Source organism: Poecile atricapillus, chromosome 16, assembly GCF_030490865.1.
Source record: "Poecile atricapillus isolate bPoeAtr1 chromosome 16, bPoeAtr1.hap1, whole genome shotgun sequence".
In the NCBI taxonomy this organism is placed as follows: Eukaryota; Metazoa; Chordata; class Aves; order Passeriformes; family Paridae; genus Poecile; species Poecile atricapillus.
This window is the reverse complement of record NC_081264.1, coordinates 2,482,381-2,501,252: the sequence shown is the minus strand read 5'-3', so window position 1 is coordinate 2,501,252 and position 18,872 is coordinate 2,482,381. Positions and strand designations below refer to the sequence as shown.

The 18,872-nt window shown below is 40.9% G+C and overlaps 1 protein-coding gene across 2 annotated transcripts in view; it reads right to left on the bottom strand.

Annotated features, from left to right (window-relative positions):
• SBNO1 (strawberry notch homolog 1) overlaps window positions 1-18,601 on the bottom strand; it is a 28,879-nt gene extending 10,278 nt beyond the window's left edge. The window contains exons 1-16 of one of the 2 annotated variants that reach the window (XM_058851104.1): window positions 18,448-18,601; window positions 11,988-12,121; window positions 11,432-11,536; window positions 10,263-10,572; window positions 8,445-8,545; window positions 7,257-7,353; window positions 6,008-6,168; window positions 4,923-5,056; window positions 4,690-4,780; window positions 3,583-3,744; window positions 3,044-3,179; window positions 2,859-2,964; window positions 1,520-1,673; window positions 1,249-1,431; window positions 948-1,045; window positions 124-275 (exon numbers count right to left, since the gene is read on the bottom strand). In XM_058851104.1, coding sequence (XP_058707087.1) covers window positions 124-275; window positions 948-1,045; window positions 1,249-1,431; window positions 1,520-1,673; window positions 2,859-2,964; window positions 3,044-3,179; window positions 3,583-3,744; window positions 4,690-4,780; window positions 4,923-5,056; window positions 6,008-6,168; window positions 7,257-7,353; window positions 8,445-8,545; window positions 10,263-10,572; window positions 11,432-11,536; window positions 11,988-12,119 — 2,122 coding nt within the window. In that variant the 5' untranslated portion in view covers window positions 12,120-12,121; window positions 18,448-18,601. Of the gene's footprint in view, window positions 1-123; window positions 276-947; window positions 1,046-1,248; window positions 1,432-1,519; window positions 1,674-2,858; window positions 2,965-3,043; window positions 3,180-3,582; window positions 3,745-4,689; window positions 4,781-4,922; window positions 5,057-6,007; window positions 6,169-7,256; window positions 7,354-8,444; window positions 8,546-10,262; window positions 10,573-11,431; window positions 11,537-11,987; window positions 12,122-17,544; window positions 17,811-18,447 lie in introns of those variants that run through there. The other variant, XM_058851106.1, reaches the window with a different exon arrangement.
• Between the last annotated feature and the right edge of the window lie 271 nt (window positions 18,602-18,872).

The window sequence follows — 18,872 nt, the reverse complement described above, 5'->3', positions numbered from 1 at the left end:
ATACATTTTCTTTCATGGATTACTGTACAGATATTCCCTTTTTCCCCCCCACAAAGTTCACTCTTAGGCAGCTCTGAAACTGCCATTTTCACTGTGGTGTTAGTGTAGGAACCTAAGCATTACCTTTTCGTTTCTTTACTTTGTTCTCCTTGCAAGGGCTGTCTCGAGGTGAATTGTTATTACTTTGAGCAGTCAGGTCAATTCCCAACAAGCTAAACAGCTTCTTCCTGTCTGGAGCTGGAAAGTGCTTTTCAATAAGAGACTGGAATACTCCTCTGTATAACAAAAAAAGGGTTGCTCAGTGGAATTTGCATTATTTAAAGTACAAACCTGTAACATTTAACAGCTTGCTTGACTTCTCTGAAGAATGGCTCCTCATGAGTGCAGTTGGGCACTCTCTGATCACCCACATTACTGTATTTGTCCCCTTCTTAAAAGCAGATGTTTCTTTTACAGCACTGTTGTAACTTGGTAAATTTGTTTTTGCTAACAAGTGGCATTACTACTGCCATTTTTTTATTGCTCAATTTAAATAAAAGATTAAGTTAATAAATTAAGATCTTCAACAAGGCAGCCTTGGGATTGGCTCTGGGCCATCTGATCAAAGAGGGAAGTCATAGTCTGTAACTTGCTCTGGTGTAAATGCAGCACACACTTGGCAGGTCTCCCTGTCCCCCCAGTTTGAGGGAAACAGTACAAGCTGCTCACACCTGAAAACATCAGCTTGGAATGCCAGGAGAACCAGGAGCTAACCACTGCCTCACCTGAGCAGTGCCGCCAGAGTTTAGGTACAGGCAGCTTCAGTAAAGAACATCAGCACTAAAGGATTCCCAACCTTCTGTGCACTGATGCAGTTTGACACACAGAAGGACAAACAACTACACACACACACACAAAGCTGGATGAAGGTTTGTTTTGTAAAGAACAATTTTAAAATTCAGTCTTACTTTGCTGTAGAAACAAAGTCATTGAGTTCTCCACCACCTTCCTCCAAAGCTTCCAATGTTCTTGCTTCTCCTGTCGACTGCAGGCCAATGACAACGCACTGAAAGACAAATGAATAGCAGACACTGCCAGTATGACTGAGATGTAAGTTTATTTTGCCTGAGCTTCTGCTCATTAGATACCACAAAGTATAACAAGCATGCTCCTACTATGGCTGAAAATATTTGTATTATATAAAAAAGAAATTAATCTAATAGCTTTACATTTAAGACAAATGTTAAAAATAAACCTTCATCATCTTACTTTGCCATTCTTGATTTCTTCCCGAGCCAGCTGCACCACCCTCTTCACCTTCGAGGCTATGCAAAGGTACTTGAAAAACCTCTGGTGAGCTGACCAGAACTGACCCCACATGGACTTTTTCATGCGCTGCTCTGCATCGATGAGATCGGCCGCTTGCTGAAACCTCTCTCGAGCACTGACCCACTAAACAAGAAAAAGAGCATTCAAATCTCAACCAGCTTCAACCTCTCAGAGCTCAACAGAGAAAGCAAATTTTCAAAGGGGTTCTTACCAGTTTCACAGATTTATTGTACATTTTAACATATTCCTGTGAGAGCAGAACTTCGTCGATTTTGAAAGTTACACCTGAAAAACTCAACTGTCTGGCTATGTACATTCCTCTCAGCTTCATATCCATAGCAACTATTTCCATGGCACCAACACCTCTAAAATAAAGGAACAATTTAAGTTCGTATTAGAATTTTCAAGAGCAAGGATTTGTTTAAAAAATGCATCTAAACACAACCCCAAGTACTTTAGAAAAAAGCAGCCTACAAATGTGAAGGAATATGTTTTCGAAATAATTTGAAATTTAGTCTTTACAGAAAACTGCATCCCTGCCTTATAAATATTAAGTGTATCCCAAGAGGTAAAACTCAGTTACTTTTTTCCCAAATGACCTAGGATGGATTAGGAGACAGTAACTTATAAATTGTAACTGGATAACAAAGTTTGGTCCACATATTAGCAAATTCTTGCTTTCTAATTTTATAAACTGCTGATTATTTAAAATAATACAGACCATTTTAAGTTATTCAGATTTATGCTGATATGAAAATTATTTAATTAGTAAAGTAACTTCAGTTCTCTTCAACAGCAACACACCTGGAGAGCACAGAAGTCACCTGCAAAACAGCTGACTGCTACTCATAGGCTTGGGGCTCTAACTCATTATTGCTTATTTTATATGCACTCAGTAATGAAGTGAGGCTACACTTGCAGAGTCCAGAAAAACCATACATCATGTAGATGGTAAACAAGATGCATCCTAAGCCCTATTGTGGCATTCTGAAGTGTTCAAAATTATTTTTGAGTAGGCAAAGCAAGATGCTCACCCACCACAGAATGCGGCAGCGGTGTTTTCTACTGACCTTTAGTATTATTAGTATGTTCTGAAACACCAAGTACCTTGTAACAGCACAAAGAATTTCCCTGAACTGGGTTCTTATGCCAGTAAGCACAAGATTTCCTCCTGTTAAATTGCCTAAAATGAATGCATAAACATTAGAGGCCTTCTACAAATAGTGAGCCATTAACTACACTGAGCATACTCACTATAATACAGGGTGTTTTCATGGGGAGCAGCAAAGTATTTTGCTTTCCTAACACCCACAGTTTTGAGAGGCCTCTTTTCCCAGAAAGCTTTTAAAGCTCTCAAAATTTTCTGTGAACAAAGGAAACATCTTATTTTTCACCACTTATGATAAATTACACTTCTGCTAGATTTAGAAGCCAGAGTTCTTAGTGTGACAGGACATGTTTGCAAAGGACTAGAGAGTGAAGGCAAGGAACTTGGAAGCACAGCTAGTCACAACCCTCTGCATTCTTGCTGTAGGCCTTTGAAATTTTACCTTCTTTCAACAGCCTGAATAAAATCACTGAATTCCCTAAACGGAGTTCCTTCACCCCATATTCCAAGACGGTTCATATATGCCATGTTTCTTGGCTCAGATGCACCTAAAAAGAGAAACATAAATCTGTTCCAGTGCCAGCAAAACCATCCAGAGACATTTAATACAAACCCAGCAGTACATACCTGTGGCACTGGCATAAACAACCCTGGCTTTTGGAAGTTTATTTTGAAGTTCCAGTACAGCCAGACCTGTTTTTGTTGGTTTTGATGAACCAACAGGACACAGATTCTTTGCTTTGTGACACTCGTCAAATACGATCTGAACCCTAATTAAGGAAAAGCTCTGTCCCACTAATTTATAGAATGAGGAGCTAGAACAGAAGGCAGGAAAATCTACTACTTACAATAGGGGGTAGGTGGAAATTGTAAACTCAAGACACTAGTCATTTTAACTAAAAACCTTGGAAAAATATTTAGATAGTAAGTATTTAAGAACAAAATTACCAGCACTTGAGTTCTTGAAAATGCTAGAGATACACTAAATATATATTTAAATAAGTCTGTAAAAAATAGCAGTGTAAACTTTAGGTTCTTAAGGATAATAGTTTAATTTTATAGATTTTGATATTGCCATTACAAATAAAGAATACCTAAAAAACTTATATCTTCAAAGTTTAAATAGCACTTTGGTTATAATCAAATGAACTCCAGAAAAAGGATACAACTCCATCAAAGTCTTCACCACACCAGTGAAGGAGCTGCTTTAATCTGGTTTTGTATTTACCACCAGACTGACTTTCCCCAATAAGAGAAGAATAGGTAGCAAAGATGACACCTTTCTTCACACTTCCATTATGTTTGGAAGAAATCTTCCCATACTTGAACTGCAATAAATAGAAATTACAGAAATTAATCAAGAGAGACCCCTCCTCAATCCCACCTAACAGATGATTAAGGGATGCTGGTAGTCTTAAACTTAAAGGTGTGAACGCTTGGAGCCACCCATAACCCCACATCATGATCAGGGCACAGCTGATGGCAATGTGGTTAAGGGGTTATACTGGGCCTTACTTAAACATAAGACTTAAGGAAGACTAAATCTGAGGCTTCAAAAGCTTAGCAGCCACATTCTTTAGCTACATGGTTTCCATAATTTAAATACAATTGAGATTTTAGTTTCAATGTATCCCTTTAAGAGCCAATGCCTCAAGTGCACTTACAGCTGCTACCATAAATGATGATTTCTAAAGCCTTATTTTAGAAATTAAGAACTCACCAAGCAAAAATACCAACTTAAACCAAACTTTTAAGTTCAATGAATTCAACCAGTAATTACACTTTACAATTTAAGCAGCTAATCCAGAACAGAGGCAGTGTCTCCAAAAATAACTGCACACACCACTGCTGCTTTAATAAATCACTGAGCAAGTCTATTATTCAAGTATTACACATAAAATGCATCACATATTAAATGTGCACTGAGAGATAGAAAGGAAAAAATTCAAATGCTACAAAGCCTTAAAAATGTAAAGAATATTTCAACTTCCAGAAAACACTCTACTAGTAGTGTCAGTAGTGGCTCGAAGTGTAACTTTTTTTTAAAAAAAAGCACACATGCTTAAGACTTAATCCTACAAGGGGCCTATTTACATGATTAACTTAAAGCTCTGTGTGGTTCTTTGTAAGATTTAGGTCTGTCAAACAAGACCTAGACAGCAAATTTATTGAAATTAGTACATTCTTGCTCTTAAACAGTCAACATGCACAACCCGTCACACAAGCGTACCTAAAGGTTTGCCTCAACTGTACATAGTAAAAAGTTTCCACACCTTGTTTAATGAATGGACCAATATGTTTTTTGCTCCAATATCTCTCAAATCTCTTTCAGCATCGTATTTCAGATCATTTGACACGCTAAACCTGGAGACACAAAACAAAACACATTCTGTAAGTTACAGCAGCTCAAAAGGCGGTTGCTAGAACATTTGTCAGAAGACAGATGACCCTGAATTTAAGTCATAGAGTCACTGGAGTGTCTGCTCTAACAAATCCTGACACTTACCAGACTGCTCTTTTTCTGCCTAACAAGTAATTTTCATAGATTATTCCAGCTATGGTCCTTCCTTTTCCTACACCAGCACCATCACCTATCAAGAATCCAGCTCTGTCTCCATTGGGCAGGAATGTTTCATGTTGCTGTAGGAGAAAGAACAAAATACTTGTACTCATTCTCCAGAACACATCACAGGGGATTGTCAGAAAAGAGCAAACATAAGAAACATCCTATTGGAGAAGACCAGTGGTCCAAGCAAACTCCTGGAAGCAGGAAGAGGGCATTTTATTTAGGGAGAGCACAGCACCATAACTGCATTGTGTGATCCCCTTTCTTCCCTCAACACCCAGAACTGCTCTAAACATCTGTCCAATATTTTGTGCCTTTTCCTAACCCACTGATAATCATCTGTACAGCCTTTTGTAGCAGCAAAACCCAGACATCCACAGCCAATGCATTACTCTGAATCTACCCATTTTAAACCAATCTCCTGTCAGTGTCACCAAGCTCTGCTTTGCTCTTGGTTTTGTGGTCTCACTCACTTCTCAATTATCTTAACCCTGATTTCATTTCCATTCCTTTCTCTCCTCTCCAGTCCCAGGTGTCCCAGCTGTGTCAGTCTTTTCATGAGGCAACTCTTCCCTCCTGTGACCATTTTAGCTGTCCTCTAGCTCCACTGCCTCCCTCCCCAGCAGTCAGAGCACTGCATGCACATCTGGGGTGGGCACACTGAAGTTTAACCCAGCAGCAAAATAATACCCAGTCCTATTCCCTGCCCAAGGATGTCAAACAGGGCTGGCTTTCTCAGCCTGCTGCCACTGCAGCCATTATTTCAGAGAAATAAAAATGACTAACATGTTCTAAGACAGATAAGAGATCAGCATCATGGAAGTGGTTTAAAGGAAGTTTTCCTAGGTGTATTACCTCCCATTTATCTGAGCTGAAGCTCACCTGCCATCTTCTAATGCAACTCAAACCTTTAAGCTATTATTATTTTATCTCCTTGTAAAACTGACATAGCTGCACTTGTCAGATTGTAGTTTTTCTTCTTAAATTCTCTGTTAGCTTCTAAGCTGTGCTGATGTCTGGCATACCTGGGCTGCATAAGTGATTGCTTCGAGCTGCAAAGCTGACAACCAGCCACTGTCAATGGTTTCCTCTGATATTGATGTCTGGTACCACACATCAGGAGGAGTCACACTGGATAACGAGCTGGTTTCCACTACTGGGTCAGGATGACGTAGACCAATTTTTACTGGTGGAGAAAGAAAGGGAAGGAAGGCAGAAGATGAAAACAAAAGACAGGGTTCTGTTGCTGCAGCACAAGTTATTATGTTTACCCAAACAAAAATTGTGATTGCAAAGGCTGAACTCAACAATAAGTATGTTTCATTGCAACAATCTGTCAGGTGTTAAACTGCATTGCATATGAAGGAACACATTAATCTGAATTTATAACTACAATCTTAACTTTATCTTCTCACCACCTTCCCACAATTTTTATGAGATTAGGTAATATTCACTTTACAGAAAATGAAAGTATCTGTGTACTTGACTTGTTTGAGAAAAACCAGTTTGAACCCTGTCTTCCCAAAAAGGCCAGAAGCAGCCTCAGGATGCCAGAATCACAAAAGCAACATTCTTCTCACTATTTATATAGTGCCATTTTTAAGCAGAATGAGAGGAGAAAAGACTTAGAACAGACATCATTTAATTGCTGACAGATCTCATCAGTAACAATAAAAATTAACCATTTAGCTACAAGCTCACTGCAAATTTTTTGCCTTGCTTTTACAGCAGGTCACTGTATTTAGCAAACAAGGTAACAGGTTGTTGTCAATGGGTACAACAAAGAAATAGAAAAAAGAGGAAATGGCAATTAACAGCAGTAAAAGATTCACTCAAAAAACAACCAAGAGCCAGTTCTAAGTAGTCAGCCAGGAACAATGCAGGAAGAATGTACTTAGGGTGATTTCACACCAAAGGACTCAAACTGAATTCCTAAGTGTAGCAGTGAGCACTAAATTCCTTTATGAAATTTCCTCTGCTGAAGCACAAGGCATCATAACAGAGGTGAAAAAAAAAATTGTAACGATTTTGGTTCATCAATCATATCTGTGAAACAAATACTGCTCAATATTACACTGAAGAATTCCTCTTCTACTTAAAAAATCTACTTACCTAACCACTACAAAAACAAATTTTCCTAGGAAAACCCACAACATAATCAGGTCCTGTTAACTTCAGATAGGATCTATTTTCCATATTAGTAATTACACAAGAATAAATAAATTAACTCTCAAAGCATTCAGCTTATTGATGTAACAGAAGATCAAGTCATACATTTTATTGGCATATATTCAGCGTAGGTCTCTGCATGGCCCATTTCTTCTTCATCTTCTTCCTCGGGTTCCTCCTCTTCTTTTACTGCTGGCACTTTCTAGAATAGAGAAATACCTGTGTTAGTCAAACAGCACATTGCTAATATTCCATCTCCTGGAAATTAACATGAGAAAGGAAATGAGGACAAACTTGCACTTCAATGTTTTAACACACGTAAGGGACAAACAAGTGAATTGCTGGGGAAACTACACACAAATGTAGATTTCTTACACTCTAAACAACCCTCTAAAGACACAAAGTCAGGGAACTTCCTCTTCTTTGCAAGGACATCAAGTACTCCAAACTCACATAAGCAGAATCAAAAAGACATTCTTCTTACAGCATTTTAAAACCAGATTATGACTTAAAGAAAATTGCCTTGACCACATGACAGCCCTAATGTTCAAGTACTCCCCCACAGTCTCTTGCACTTCCACATTCATGACATCATTTCACAACTTTATAGTTAGTCAGTTCTGTCCAGTACTCTCTGAAACCTGAGTTACCCATTTACTGTGACCCTGACCAATGTAAATATATAAATATTTGTAAAGCACTCCATAGATGAAAAAAATCAAACATCTTCCACAACTGCTAATGTTTAATACTAAAGAAGTGATCTGAAAAACCCCTTCTGTATGGCAGTCACTGAGAAGCACAGTTCTTCTCAAACACCAGCCTGAGTCTTGTTATCAGTGAAGATGCCAAAACTCAAGTGTTTACAGCAGTAGAATGTAATTTTATTACATTTAGAAAATTGAATGATACTCAATTTACGTCTTCAGCTGCCCAGAAGGACAGCCATGCTAGGGGGAACTATTTCAGTTTCCTTGTTGCTAGTGACTTTAGAAGAAAATGTTTTAACCCAGAGGAAATGCTATGCTTATCACCTTGAATCAGAGCCACACCAGCTTCTGCTAAGGACAGTAATTTCTTGAAATTGTCATTTACTATCTAAGTCTGCTCTGCACAGCTGTTAACTTCACTCATCTAACCAAGTTTCATCTTGTGGAGCAACTGACCTTTTGAACAAACAGATGCACTTGACAGTTCCACCACACACAAGTATGAGTAACTCCTGAAACTGGTCACAACTGTTTATGGCCAGCAGCACATTGGTTTGGCAAATGAATCATTTGTGCCACTTACCACAGTAGGTGAAAAACTTCTCATTTTAATGTCATTTATCCATATTCTTGCTACCTCTTTTGTGGAAGCCTCCTTCTTCACTGCACCATTGCTTAAGTCAGCTGCAAAACAAAAGCTGTGTTTTACAGAATTCCCTCCAAACATCAACTCATATTAACATGCTGCTCTATTAATGAGCTGGAAGAGAAGTTTAAAGTATCCAGGAGCACAATGATGCTTCAAGAACAAATTTGTAATAGGATCCTTTAAGAAGGCAATTTATTAACCTCCCTGTCTTCAGTCACATTTGCAAGGAACTAGAATAGGGCTCAGTACACAACTAAAATAATTTGCATAAGGACGGGTGCAAATACTGAAAGCAGCTGTCAAGCTTCCATCATATCAATGCATGTAATAAACTTAGCATAATTGCCCCTAAAAACAATTAGGGCACTTGCAGAAATAAATGTTTTCCTCAAAGACATTGCATAATTTAACTTCTTAATATTTTCCCATCTAGAACTCCTGCTGCCTGAATGACATGAAAATACAATTTTCTTTCAGGAGCTTCTCTTTTCTACAAGCATTTGCCATTTTTTAAAATAAACACAAGGAAAGACCCAGAGACACAGGAACACAAATAAGATTAGGAATGTAGGTATCCTCTTCACTTTATACAGAAGCTACAGAATCAACTGTTTTCTGCAGCTGTGTCACCCTAACAGTTGCTGTGTGTTGGTGTCACCTATTCTGTGCTTCTCTGCGTTTTCATTTGGTTAAATAGGACTGATTTATCCCCTTCTGCTTCCTCCCCTCCTCTTCCTCACTTCCTTCACTCCCTGCCCCAACTTCAGTTCATGTCCCAACTTGGGTTTGGGCAACCACTCCCTAAGAGAAAGCAATGACACAAGGAGGGACATTCTGCTTTTGTTTCAGTTCCAACAGACAGCTCCTGCACTGCACTCTCTCTCTGCATACAGAAAAATAGGTTATGCCAACCACACCTATAAAATCAGCAAAGCTTGTTTCAGAGACAATGAAAATAACAGAAATACAGAAAATGCCTGTGTATCTTTCAGGAAAAAAAAAGCAGTAATAAAGATATTTTTAAACTGAACTAGCCTGATCTTAACCTCATGCAAAAATCAGATGACCTTGAAAGAGTTAGTTTCACACACATGCAGCATGTGAAATTTTTCCTTATTCAAGTTAACCACATGTTAGAAATAACATACAAAGAAATATTATGGAAGGAATAACAAAATGAAGATTTGGAGTGTAACAAAGTACTTGTGATATTTAACTTACTGCAACACTTCAGAAGTAACGTGAAAATAAACAGCAAGTTTTTAGGACTTAATTTCTTAAACAATGGATCTGATGCCTCCAATGAAACAAAGGAATAGACTTTCCTTTTGCAGAAGACACTTCACACAAACACCTTATGTGCTACAAATCTAGCTTGGAAGATGCTAAATAGAAAAAGGTACTAGTTTATTGTAGTTCCAAGTATACACTAGAACAGGAACTGGTGAAGACTTCAGTAATATAGCTAATAGACTTCAGTAATGTTCACTAGTTTTAACAACTTTCCAGCTGCAATCTGTCATTTTCCTCATTCCATGCAGTAAATCAAGAGTTTAATTTTTTAAACTTATTTCATACTACTTCACCGTGAATTCTAACACTACTACACTTGGAATGAAATTTATCAGGTTTCCTGAACCACTTCATTTTACCAGGATATTGTACTAATCAATGAAAATCCATGATGTACAAAGACCTTCATTATTTCGCTATTTGTCTAAAACACTGTAATTACAAAGGAAGAAAACTCACTTGCTGCTGTTGCTACTGGTTGGGCAATATTAGGAGGTGGCTTCAATTTCATGAGTTCATTAAGACTATTGTTCTTGAGCAGATCTTTCAGCTGAATCTGGTCCTTGGAAGGTGCAGTGGTCAAGGCATTGCGAACTGCTGGTGCTGCCACCGAGGGCCGAGTGGTTGTGCTGGTCTGGATGATCTTTGCTACAGTGATCGTCTGCCTCGAGGTCGTGACAGGCGTCGTTTTTGTCACCACTATTGTTGTCCCCAGAGTTGGAAGCTGATTTATTTGATTCAGCACAAAGGTTGTGGTGGATGGTGGTTGCTGGCAACAAAGAAGCAGGGAAATTTTTAGAAAACAATCAAAAAGAAAGAACAAACTTTATGAGACTTCATTTAGCACACAGTTTTTAGAAGAGTTTTTTACTTTGTAGTAAGAAATGTTTTCAAATAACATGCTGAATATGCCAGAGTAATTATCTTGTGCTGCAACACTGAGCAAAAAGTATCTCTCACTACATTGTACATATTTCAGAAAGTTACTTTTGAGATTTTATGGAAAACAAAATAAAATAAATAAAATTTAAAAATTGATCACCCAGGTCCAAGATATGACCACCACAGTTTCCCCCATATCTGATAAAGCCAGTCCAACTCACTGCAAGCCAAGGCTCAGGCAGTCAGTGTCACTGGCAGTGCCTGTGAGAAGGTACTTGTTTAACAACAGGCAAAAACTGTTACACAGACAGCAGCTGGATGGAGGAGTGAGAGTATCTGAGAAAACTCTGCAGACACCAAGGTCAGTGAAAGAAGGGGAGGAGGTGCCCCAGGTGCTGGAGCAGGGACTTCCCTGCAGCCCTTGGAGGACTATGGATGCCAGGAGTGAAGTTGAGCCCAGGACAAAGAAAGAAGTGGGGAGAAGGTATTTTTAGATTTGATCTTATTTCTCATTTTCCTTCTCCATTGTTAACTGGCAACGAATTAATTTCCTCAAGTTGAGTCTGGTTTGCCTGTGACAAATTGCTGATTGTCCTGTCCTTATCTCAACCCAGGAGCCTTTCACCATGGTTTTTTAGCCTTTGTGCAACTGAGGTGGAGGAGTGATAAAGCAGCTTAGTGGGCACCTGGTGCCCAGCCCAAGTTAAGCCCCTTCCCCATCTAAATCCTGGAGGACCAGTTCTTACCCGAACATTTAATAAGGCTGGAGTAGACACAGTCTCTGGTTCTTGTTTCACAGCAGCTGCAGCCTCAGTCTCCAGGCCCAGTTCTAATGCACTAAGTGGTACTGACTGCAGAGGAAAGAAAGCAAACAAGTCAGCAGGGATAAAACCTTAAGGCTTTTGTTCTCAGCCTGTGTCTGAAGTGGCTACACTCGGGCAGAGTGAAGGCCATCACAGAGCTTAAACATGGTATTTCATTACATTTCTTACGCATTTTATTGTAGAACAGCTAGACCCCAATGACATGAGAGCTCTCCATGGATACCTGACATTATGTCTCCATGTCATATCCAGAATTAAGCAATATTTCTGTTTGTGCTGACCTCAAGTGTTTCAGATTGCTTTTTTAATAGAAATTTAAAATTAATTTGCAAGACATTTTCTGATCTCAGTACTATGAAGCAAGAAACTTAAGAAAACTCCACATGCTTCAACCATTTGCTATGGAAATCACCCCCTTTAACCCCTCCATCACAGCAAACCCAAGTTCTCTAACAAACCGCTATGTTCTTGTTTTAACCTGCTGAACAGCTGGAGTTGGTGCTGGATTTGCAAGAACCACGTCTGGAGAGTCAATATCAAAGAGATCATTTGGACTGATTCCACTCTCACTCAAAGCAGCAAGCAACAGATCTTGTCCTGGCTCCACCATCTCTAAAAAAAAAAGAAATTAAACTGTAAATACAAGTACATTTAATTCTGGTTTACTTTTTGCCCCCACACAACTCCATTTCCTGGATCCAAGGGCATTCATGGTGCAGTCTCTTGCACACACTGTTTCACTTCTTAGATTTGCTCTGTTCTTTTGTTTATTTGTAGACTTTTCAACATACCTACCACATTTAAAAGCAGTGAGAATTCAATAGTTTACTACATAAAATGCTATCATACCCATAAACTCAAGACACCTTTTCTAGTCTTTGAGGCACTACATTTTCAAGCATTACAAGAAACACCAAGAGCAGAAATGGTGAGACCATGTTATGCTAATGATCTGTCTTTGTCGGTGAAGGAACTGCAAGAGAGAAACACAATTAAAACTCATTTACTTTATCTTGTAACAAGTTAGTGATAAAGAGCTTATAAGGAAAGCTTTAATTTCTTGCTTGCCCTTACATTAGGTTACATTCATTCACTGGAGAAATTTTGTTTTGCATATGGAGAGAACAAATGTGCCACTATTATAGTATGTAACTGCTTATTAAATAGGACACTAACATCAGGTCACAGACTCCTTTATGTGTAGGACAAGCAAAACTAATTTCAAAAAGCTATTCTAGACCATATAAAAACTTATTAAAAAGCCAAATACTCCATATTTAAAGATGAAGAGAGAAGATAACACATTTCACTTGCTTAAGAAGGAAACCCATCTGCCCTAGTATTAAGATAAAAATTAAATTATTTCACTGAACTTGAGCTGTTGCTTATACAGTCTAAAATACACCTCAAGCAAATCTTAATTTGACTTGCCTTCCACACCCCTCAACACCCACTGGGAACAAAACACTGAAACTCAGTGAAGCCAAACACCTACTCTAAAGCAGGTAAGAGGACAAAATTATTTGTTGGCATTTCAGATGTTCATTCACGAGACTCCAAAACAGCATTCCCTTGCTCATCCCTTCTACATGCACAGCTAAGCCACATTCAGCTGGCTGGTCACACATATTCCTCAGCACATTTAGCAGAACAGGTAATTCTTGTAATAAGCTAAGCCTCAGGCACTTAGTTCTTACTCTTCCCAGTTTTAGTCTGTGCAATAGCAAGGGAGAAACCTTTTGGCCGTGGATTCATACCGAGATGGTGGCACCACAAGGGGAAGATACATTTTAAGGCATTAAAGACTTAAAGATGTTCCAAACAATATCAAAGCAACAAATAATTGGTGGGACTGCTACTGACCACACACAGCCCCATCACAGTACTTGCTTGTCAGAACCAGACTTTTCTTTCTTAAAGACATTTGAGCTGACTAAATCAATTGGCAGAATGTCCTGCTTTGTTGTTGTGAGATACAGAAAATATTAAGAAGCATTAAGTCATCTAGCAGATTTAATTGATATGGCAGCACCATTAAAGGATGTCACCACCCATCAGCCTGTCTCCCAGAATCCTGAATGGGTCAACAAAAGTGGTAAGAACTGACTCTTGGTTTTACTTTCATTCCAGAAAGATTGTGTTTTCTCTCTCAAAAAAGGGGACTATATATACACACATTAATTAGGTAGGATAAATTGTTAATTTCCATCAGATTAAAATCTTAACAGTGACCATCACATCTAAGTTTAGAAGCTTGAAGCATTGTTATTAACTAGAAAACAGGTGAGGGGAGGAAGGTTTAAGTCTCCAGATGAAATTTTTGCTTATCAGTACTTTTGGTGTTCAGAACTTGAGAGCAGCTACTGAAGTTTAATTTCTTTACAGAAGGAGAATTAACACAGATCACCCCATCAAAACAGCTCAAAAACACTTTAAAATTGTAACTTCACAGTATCCACTTGGGAAAGAGGCACAAGCACCCTTCCACACAGGCCAACACCTTTGCTCAAAGGACAAATAAACTAAAATGTCTAAATGTAAAGTGGAAAAAAACATCAGTTAAGTCATTCTTTAGTCTGTATGGAGCTGTGATCACCCACCACTAAACAAAGATATAACTAATACTTGATTGAGAGTTAAGGGACTGGACTGAATAGAGGCACAATAAGGCTGAAGTTTGGGGATTTTCACTTAAGAGAACTAAGAGAAAATAAAAATACTCAAGAACTTCTAGTCTGCTCTCACAATATAGGAAGGAAAGGCCTTTCTATGAAGTTGAGACTCAAAGCAAAACCAAAGCTAGAAGAAAAACCCAACACCAGAACCACAAAAACACATCTTCCCCAGCCACCCTACAATGGTGTCACAACCCATCACATCTGTTTCAAGTCCAGTTTAACATATCCATGATGCCACTGACCTCTACATGTTTAACATTTAAAAACATGATTGCTGATATCTTAGAAATTTCAGAGTTCAGAAAAAAAGCCCCAATTCATAGAAGTAATGCTTTAGTTACTTATTTAAAAGTTTTCAGTAGATGACTGGTGGTAGAAACTAGCAAAGCAATTCCTACAATTTCAGAGGAAATATCTCCAGTTTAGAAGCATCCCTTTCTAGTGGGGCTGTTTTCATGTAAGAAACCCCCCAGCTGCACCTCTCTCCTGATACCCCAAATTTTAAGCCTTAAAAATTCATGGTTGCTCACAACCCAGCAAAAAACTCTGTGAAACAACAGCAATTGTTTGTCTGTCAGTTTGGACAATGAAAGTTTGACTAGTTTCACTTATTTTGTTTCTGTACAGTAGGAACAAAGCTGCATTGTTCGAAACAAAAGGAATTCTGAACTTCTAGAATTTTTACACTAGAAGTCACTGAATACTAAGGACCAATTTTAGGCTTTGTGCAACTTCCAAGCACCAATGCTGCCTACCCTCCCCATTTTAATTTAGCAAGGAAATTAAATGAGGAAGAAAAAAATACAGGAGAAGATGTATTGTGATAACTTTATTTTCTGTAGCACACGTTTGTTAAGCTTAAAACATTATCAGGCTGAACCAGCTCCATAATCTTGCAAGGTAGGAGGCTCCTCAGTTAACACAAGTGAAAGTCACTTTATCAAGTTCTGCAGCTCAGCCTTGGCAATACTATATAAGGACCTGTTTGCCACATCTTCAAACTCTCTGAAAGAAAATACTTATTAAAAAGTTGTGAATATTACAAGCTGTTCCCTGAGCATTTCATCACTCAAAGAACTGTTTTGAGCATGTAGAATCTTGCAGATAAGATTGTCTATGTTTAGTGAGGTAGTCCAATGTCACTGAGCAAGAATCAGCCTATTAAATAAAACTAAAAAAATGTATTTATAAAATTTTGACAGCAGTAATATCTTAATTACTTTCTTTGTATTGAGAAAAAATAAACTGCTGCTATTTCAAGAAGGGCTACCAAATCATATCAAACAATTCTGTAAGGTGCTCTCCTGATGAAGAATATAGCTTAAAACTTTGATAAAGACACGGTTTTGTGATCACTGCACATTATGTAAATAATTCCTGATTTAAAGATACAAAACCAGAATGCCATGTTTCATATCATGTCATGTATCCATGCCAACCTGGCTCACTCTCTCCTTCCATTTTAGCTTTGGTACAAAGAAACAAAACAAAAAAAAAAAGAAGAAAAAGATTCTAAAACACATGTTGAGCAACCTGCTCTGTTTCCCCTGAGAAAGATAATGGTAGAATCCCAAACAATGAAAAGCCTTTTGATTTCTAGGTCTGTGAGTTACACATTGTAACACTGCATGCCTAAAGTGCTTATTTAAAAACCATAATCAATTCCAGTATCATAAGTTGGTCCAAACCAAACATCACAACCAACCAGGCACTGCTATTCCCAAGCCCCTCAGACACCTGGGCTCTGTGGTGCACCCAACTGCAGACCTGGGTGTTAATGCTTGGCTGGCACACAAACAGCATCCAGCAACTTTTGTTCTTTCACTGGGAAGGTTTATCTTACTGCCTTTTTGAGGAATACCTGTCACCTGAACTGTACTGGAAACCATTTATAATATCACACAAATACTGGAGTTGTACAGACAAGACAGCTTTGCCCTGCAAATTCTCTGCCTGTCTAAACCGGGAGTTATTATTGACCTGAAAATTTCACGTCTCCCTTTGCAGCCTCTCGCAGCAGAGGTGGAAAGGCTGCTGAGCCCCATCCCACCCAACAGGATTCTCTGGATATCCACGTGGGTTCTGCTCATTTCACAGCTTTTGCCTCCAGAATGCAACCTGGGAAACAGTAAAAAAAAACCTCAACCAACCCAACCCCTTCTGGTCCTCTCCAAGTCACCATCCAATCAAAGAGAAAAACCCTAATTAATGAACTCACTCATCCTTCCATGCCTTAACCTCAAGAGTAGCAGTTAATTTGGCATTTACACGTACAAAGGTTTTCTCACAAAAATCACAACTTAATGCCAATCCTGGAAAAATCATTCCCATTTTTTCAAGGCTGGTTACCACTCAAAATCAAAGCTTTCAAGGACACGAGGGACACTTCAGGGCGCTGTGGGGTGCAGCTCCGCCTCAATGCTTTTTAATGACTGTTCTACCAAATTTACAACTGTCATGTTACACAGTCTGCAAATGTGAAATTCACAAGTTTTGAAAATATTAAAAGAATTAACAATACAATAATTTGGCATGAAATCAGCTTTCAGACTAAAAGGCTGGAGCTGGTAATTTGGCCAGTAGTGAAAGTTTTTAAGAAGTAAAAACTTAAAGAAATAAGAGCAGTGTGTGAGCACCAGGACCTTTAGTTTCAGCCTGGGAGCCAGTTCCAGGTGTGTCTCAAAGCACCATTACCTATATCCATAACCTGCTTCAATGGCTTTTAGAGTAATTCTCAGTCAGTTTTGAAACCAAAGGAGTAGTCTGGACAAAAAGACAAACTGCCCACATTTCATTTCTAAATATTAAGATTGCATACAAATATAACATTTCATGGCTGTGAGGCAGATACAGAATACCAATTCAAATGTCATGCTGTTACACAATTTCAATTCTTGCTTTACAACATCAACTACAGATTTTCAATATTGGGGGAGGGCAGCTTAAAAAACACTAATATATGTTTTTAAATAATTTTAATCCAGATACAATATTGGTAGTCTAAAGCCAAACAGTCTACTACCGAGTTAATGTCTAACTTTACACTGTGCGATTGATCACACTGATTTTTTTTTTTTTAACTTACTCTGGAGTTACCTAACAGATCAATTAAAGGTTTGGTTTTTTTAAGCATTTACAAAATTTGCCTCATCTTTAACAGGTATCAAACACATCGAACCAGCCTACGAGGACCTGAAAGAAAGTACGAGAGATCTAATTTATACTCTCAAATTCAGTGTGGAACCTGGTCAGCTAAAAATAATAAAGAAACAACCTAAAAAAAACCCAGAAGAAAAACCCAAAAGGCCTCTTCCCCATCAGACTGTAGGGGCATTTCTACGTTAAACTATTACTCACCCTAGCAACCTCTGTTTGAGGTGCGCTCGTTAAGAGTCCCTGGACTTTGAGGCCGTGTCTGTCGCCGCGGTTGGGCTCTCCGGGAGCAGCGGGGCCCCGGAGGGCTCGGCCGGGCGGGGAAGCCCCCGGGGGAGGCGACGGGAGAGACTGGGGGGGTCGGCGGCTCCTGCCCCGCCACCTTCCCACCAACACGTGTTCCCGACATAAACTTCCGGGTTGGGCCAGAATCGGCTGCGTAATCCTGTCCCATGCGCGACTTTTTGTTTCCAGACCTTCACCTCTTTAAAGATCCCTTCAACAGCACCGCGACCCCGGGGAAGGGCGGGAGGGCTCCGTCTCACGGCGGCTTTCGGAGCCGCTCCGGCACCATAAATCAAACACCCCCATCCCCCCCGCCTCGTCTCTCCATTTCAAACCTCAACAATCAGCAGCCGCGGAAAGAGCGCACAAAGGCACGGGCCGGGCCGGGGGGGGGTCTGCCCGCACAGAGATGCGGCGGGGGGGCGGCCAAACCCACCGCCGCGCCCGCCCCCGTTAGAGAAGCGCTTCCCCAGAACCGGGGGGCCCCGCCGCCCGCCCCCACCCGCCCCCGGGAACGAAGTTCGCGGGACAACCGGGGCTCCACCGGGGCGGCGGCACCGCCTCCCCCGCCCGCCGCGCCACCCCCGGCCCACCGGGACCCCTGCGGGGGCGGCCGCACAGCCTTCCGGGGCTGAGGGACCGAGGCAGACGCGGAGCCGCTCCCAGCACAACGGGTCCTCCCCGGACACCCCCGCGCCGCCGCCGCGGGCCCCGGTGAAGAGCTGAGGGGAGGAAACCCCCGGGGCGGCCCCAGAACGCGAGGAGCGGCCAAAGGCGGACAAACAGGCGCGGCGCCAAGCAAAAGAGCAGCGTGGGACTTACTCTCTGTCGCGCTCGATCCTCCCGCGGGCTCCTAGAAGTCTCCGCCGCCGGCCCCGCCGCCCGCCGCTTTCTAACTCACAGCCGCCATCTTTGCCCTCCCTCCCCTCACAGGGGAGGGGGGGGCCGGGGGCCGCCCGCACCACGTGACCCGGGCCGCGCCTCCCCCCACCCGCCGCGCCGCGCGCGCGCTCCCCGCCCACGTGACTCCACCAGCCACCGCCCGCCGCTGGCGCGCGCTCGGCACCACGTGACCCGCCCCCCGCCCGCGAGCTCCTCGATCACGTGGCCGCCGCCGCCGCCGTCTCGCGCCCACCCCCCCCCCTCCCGCCGCCACCGCCGCCGCCGGGCCCTGGCGCGCGCTCCTCGCTCGCCCCCCCGTCACGTGACATGCCGCGCCTCGATTTTTCCCTGCCCGCAGCAACGGG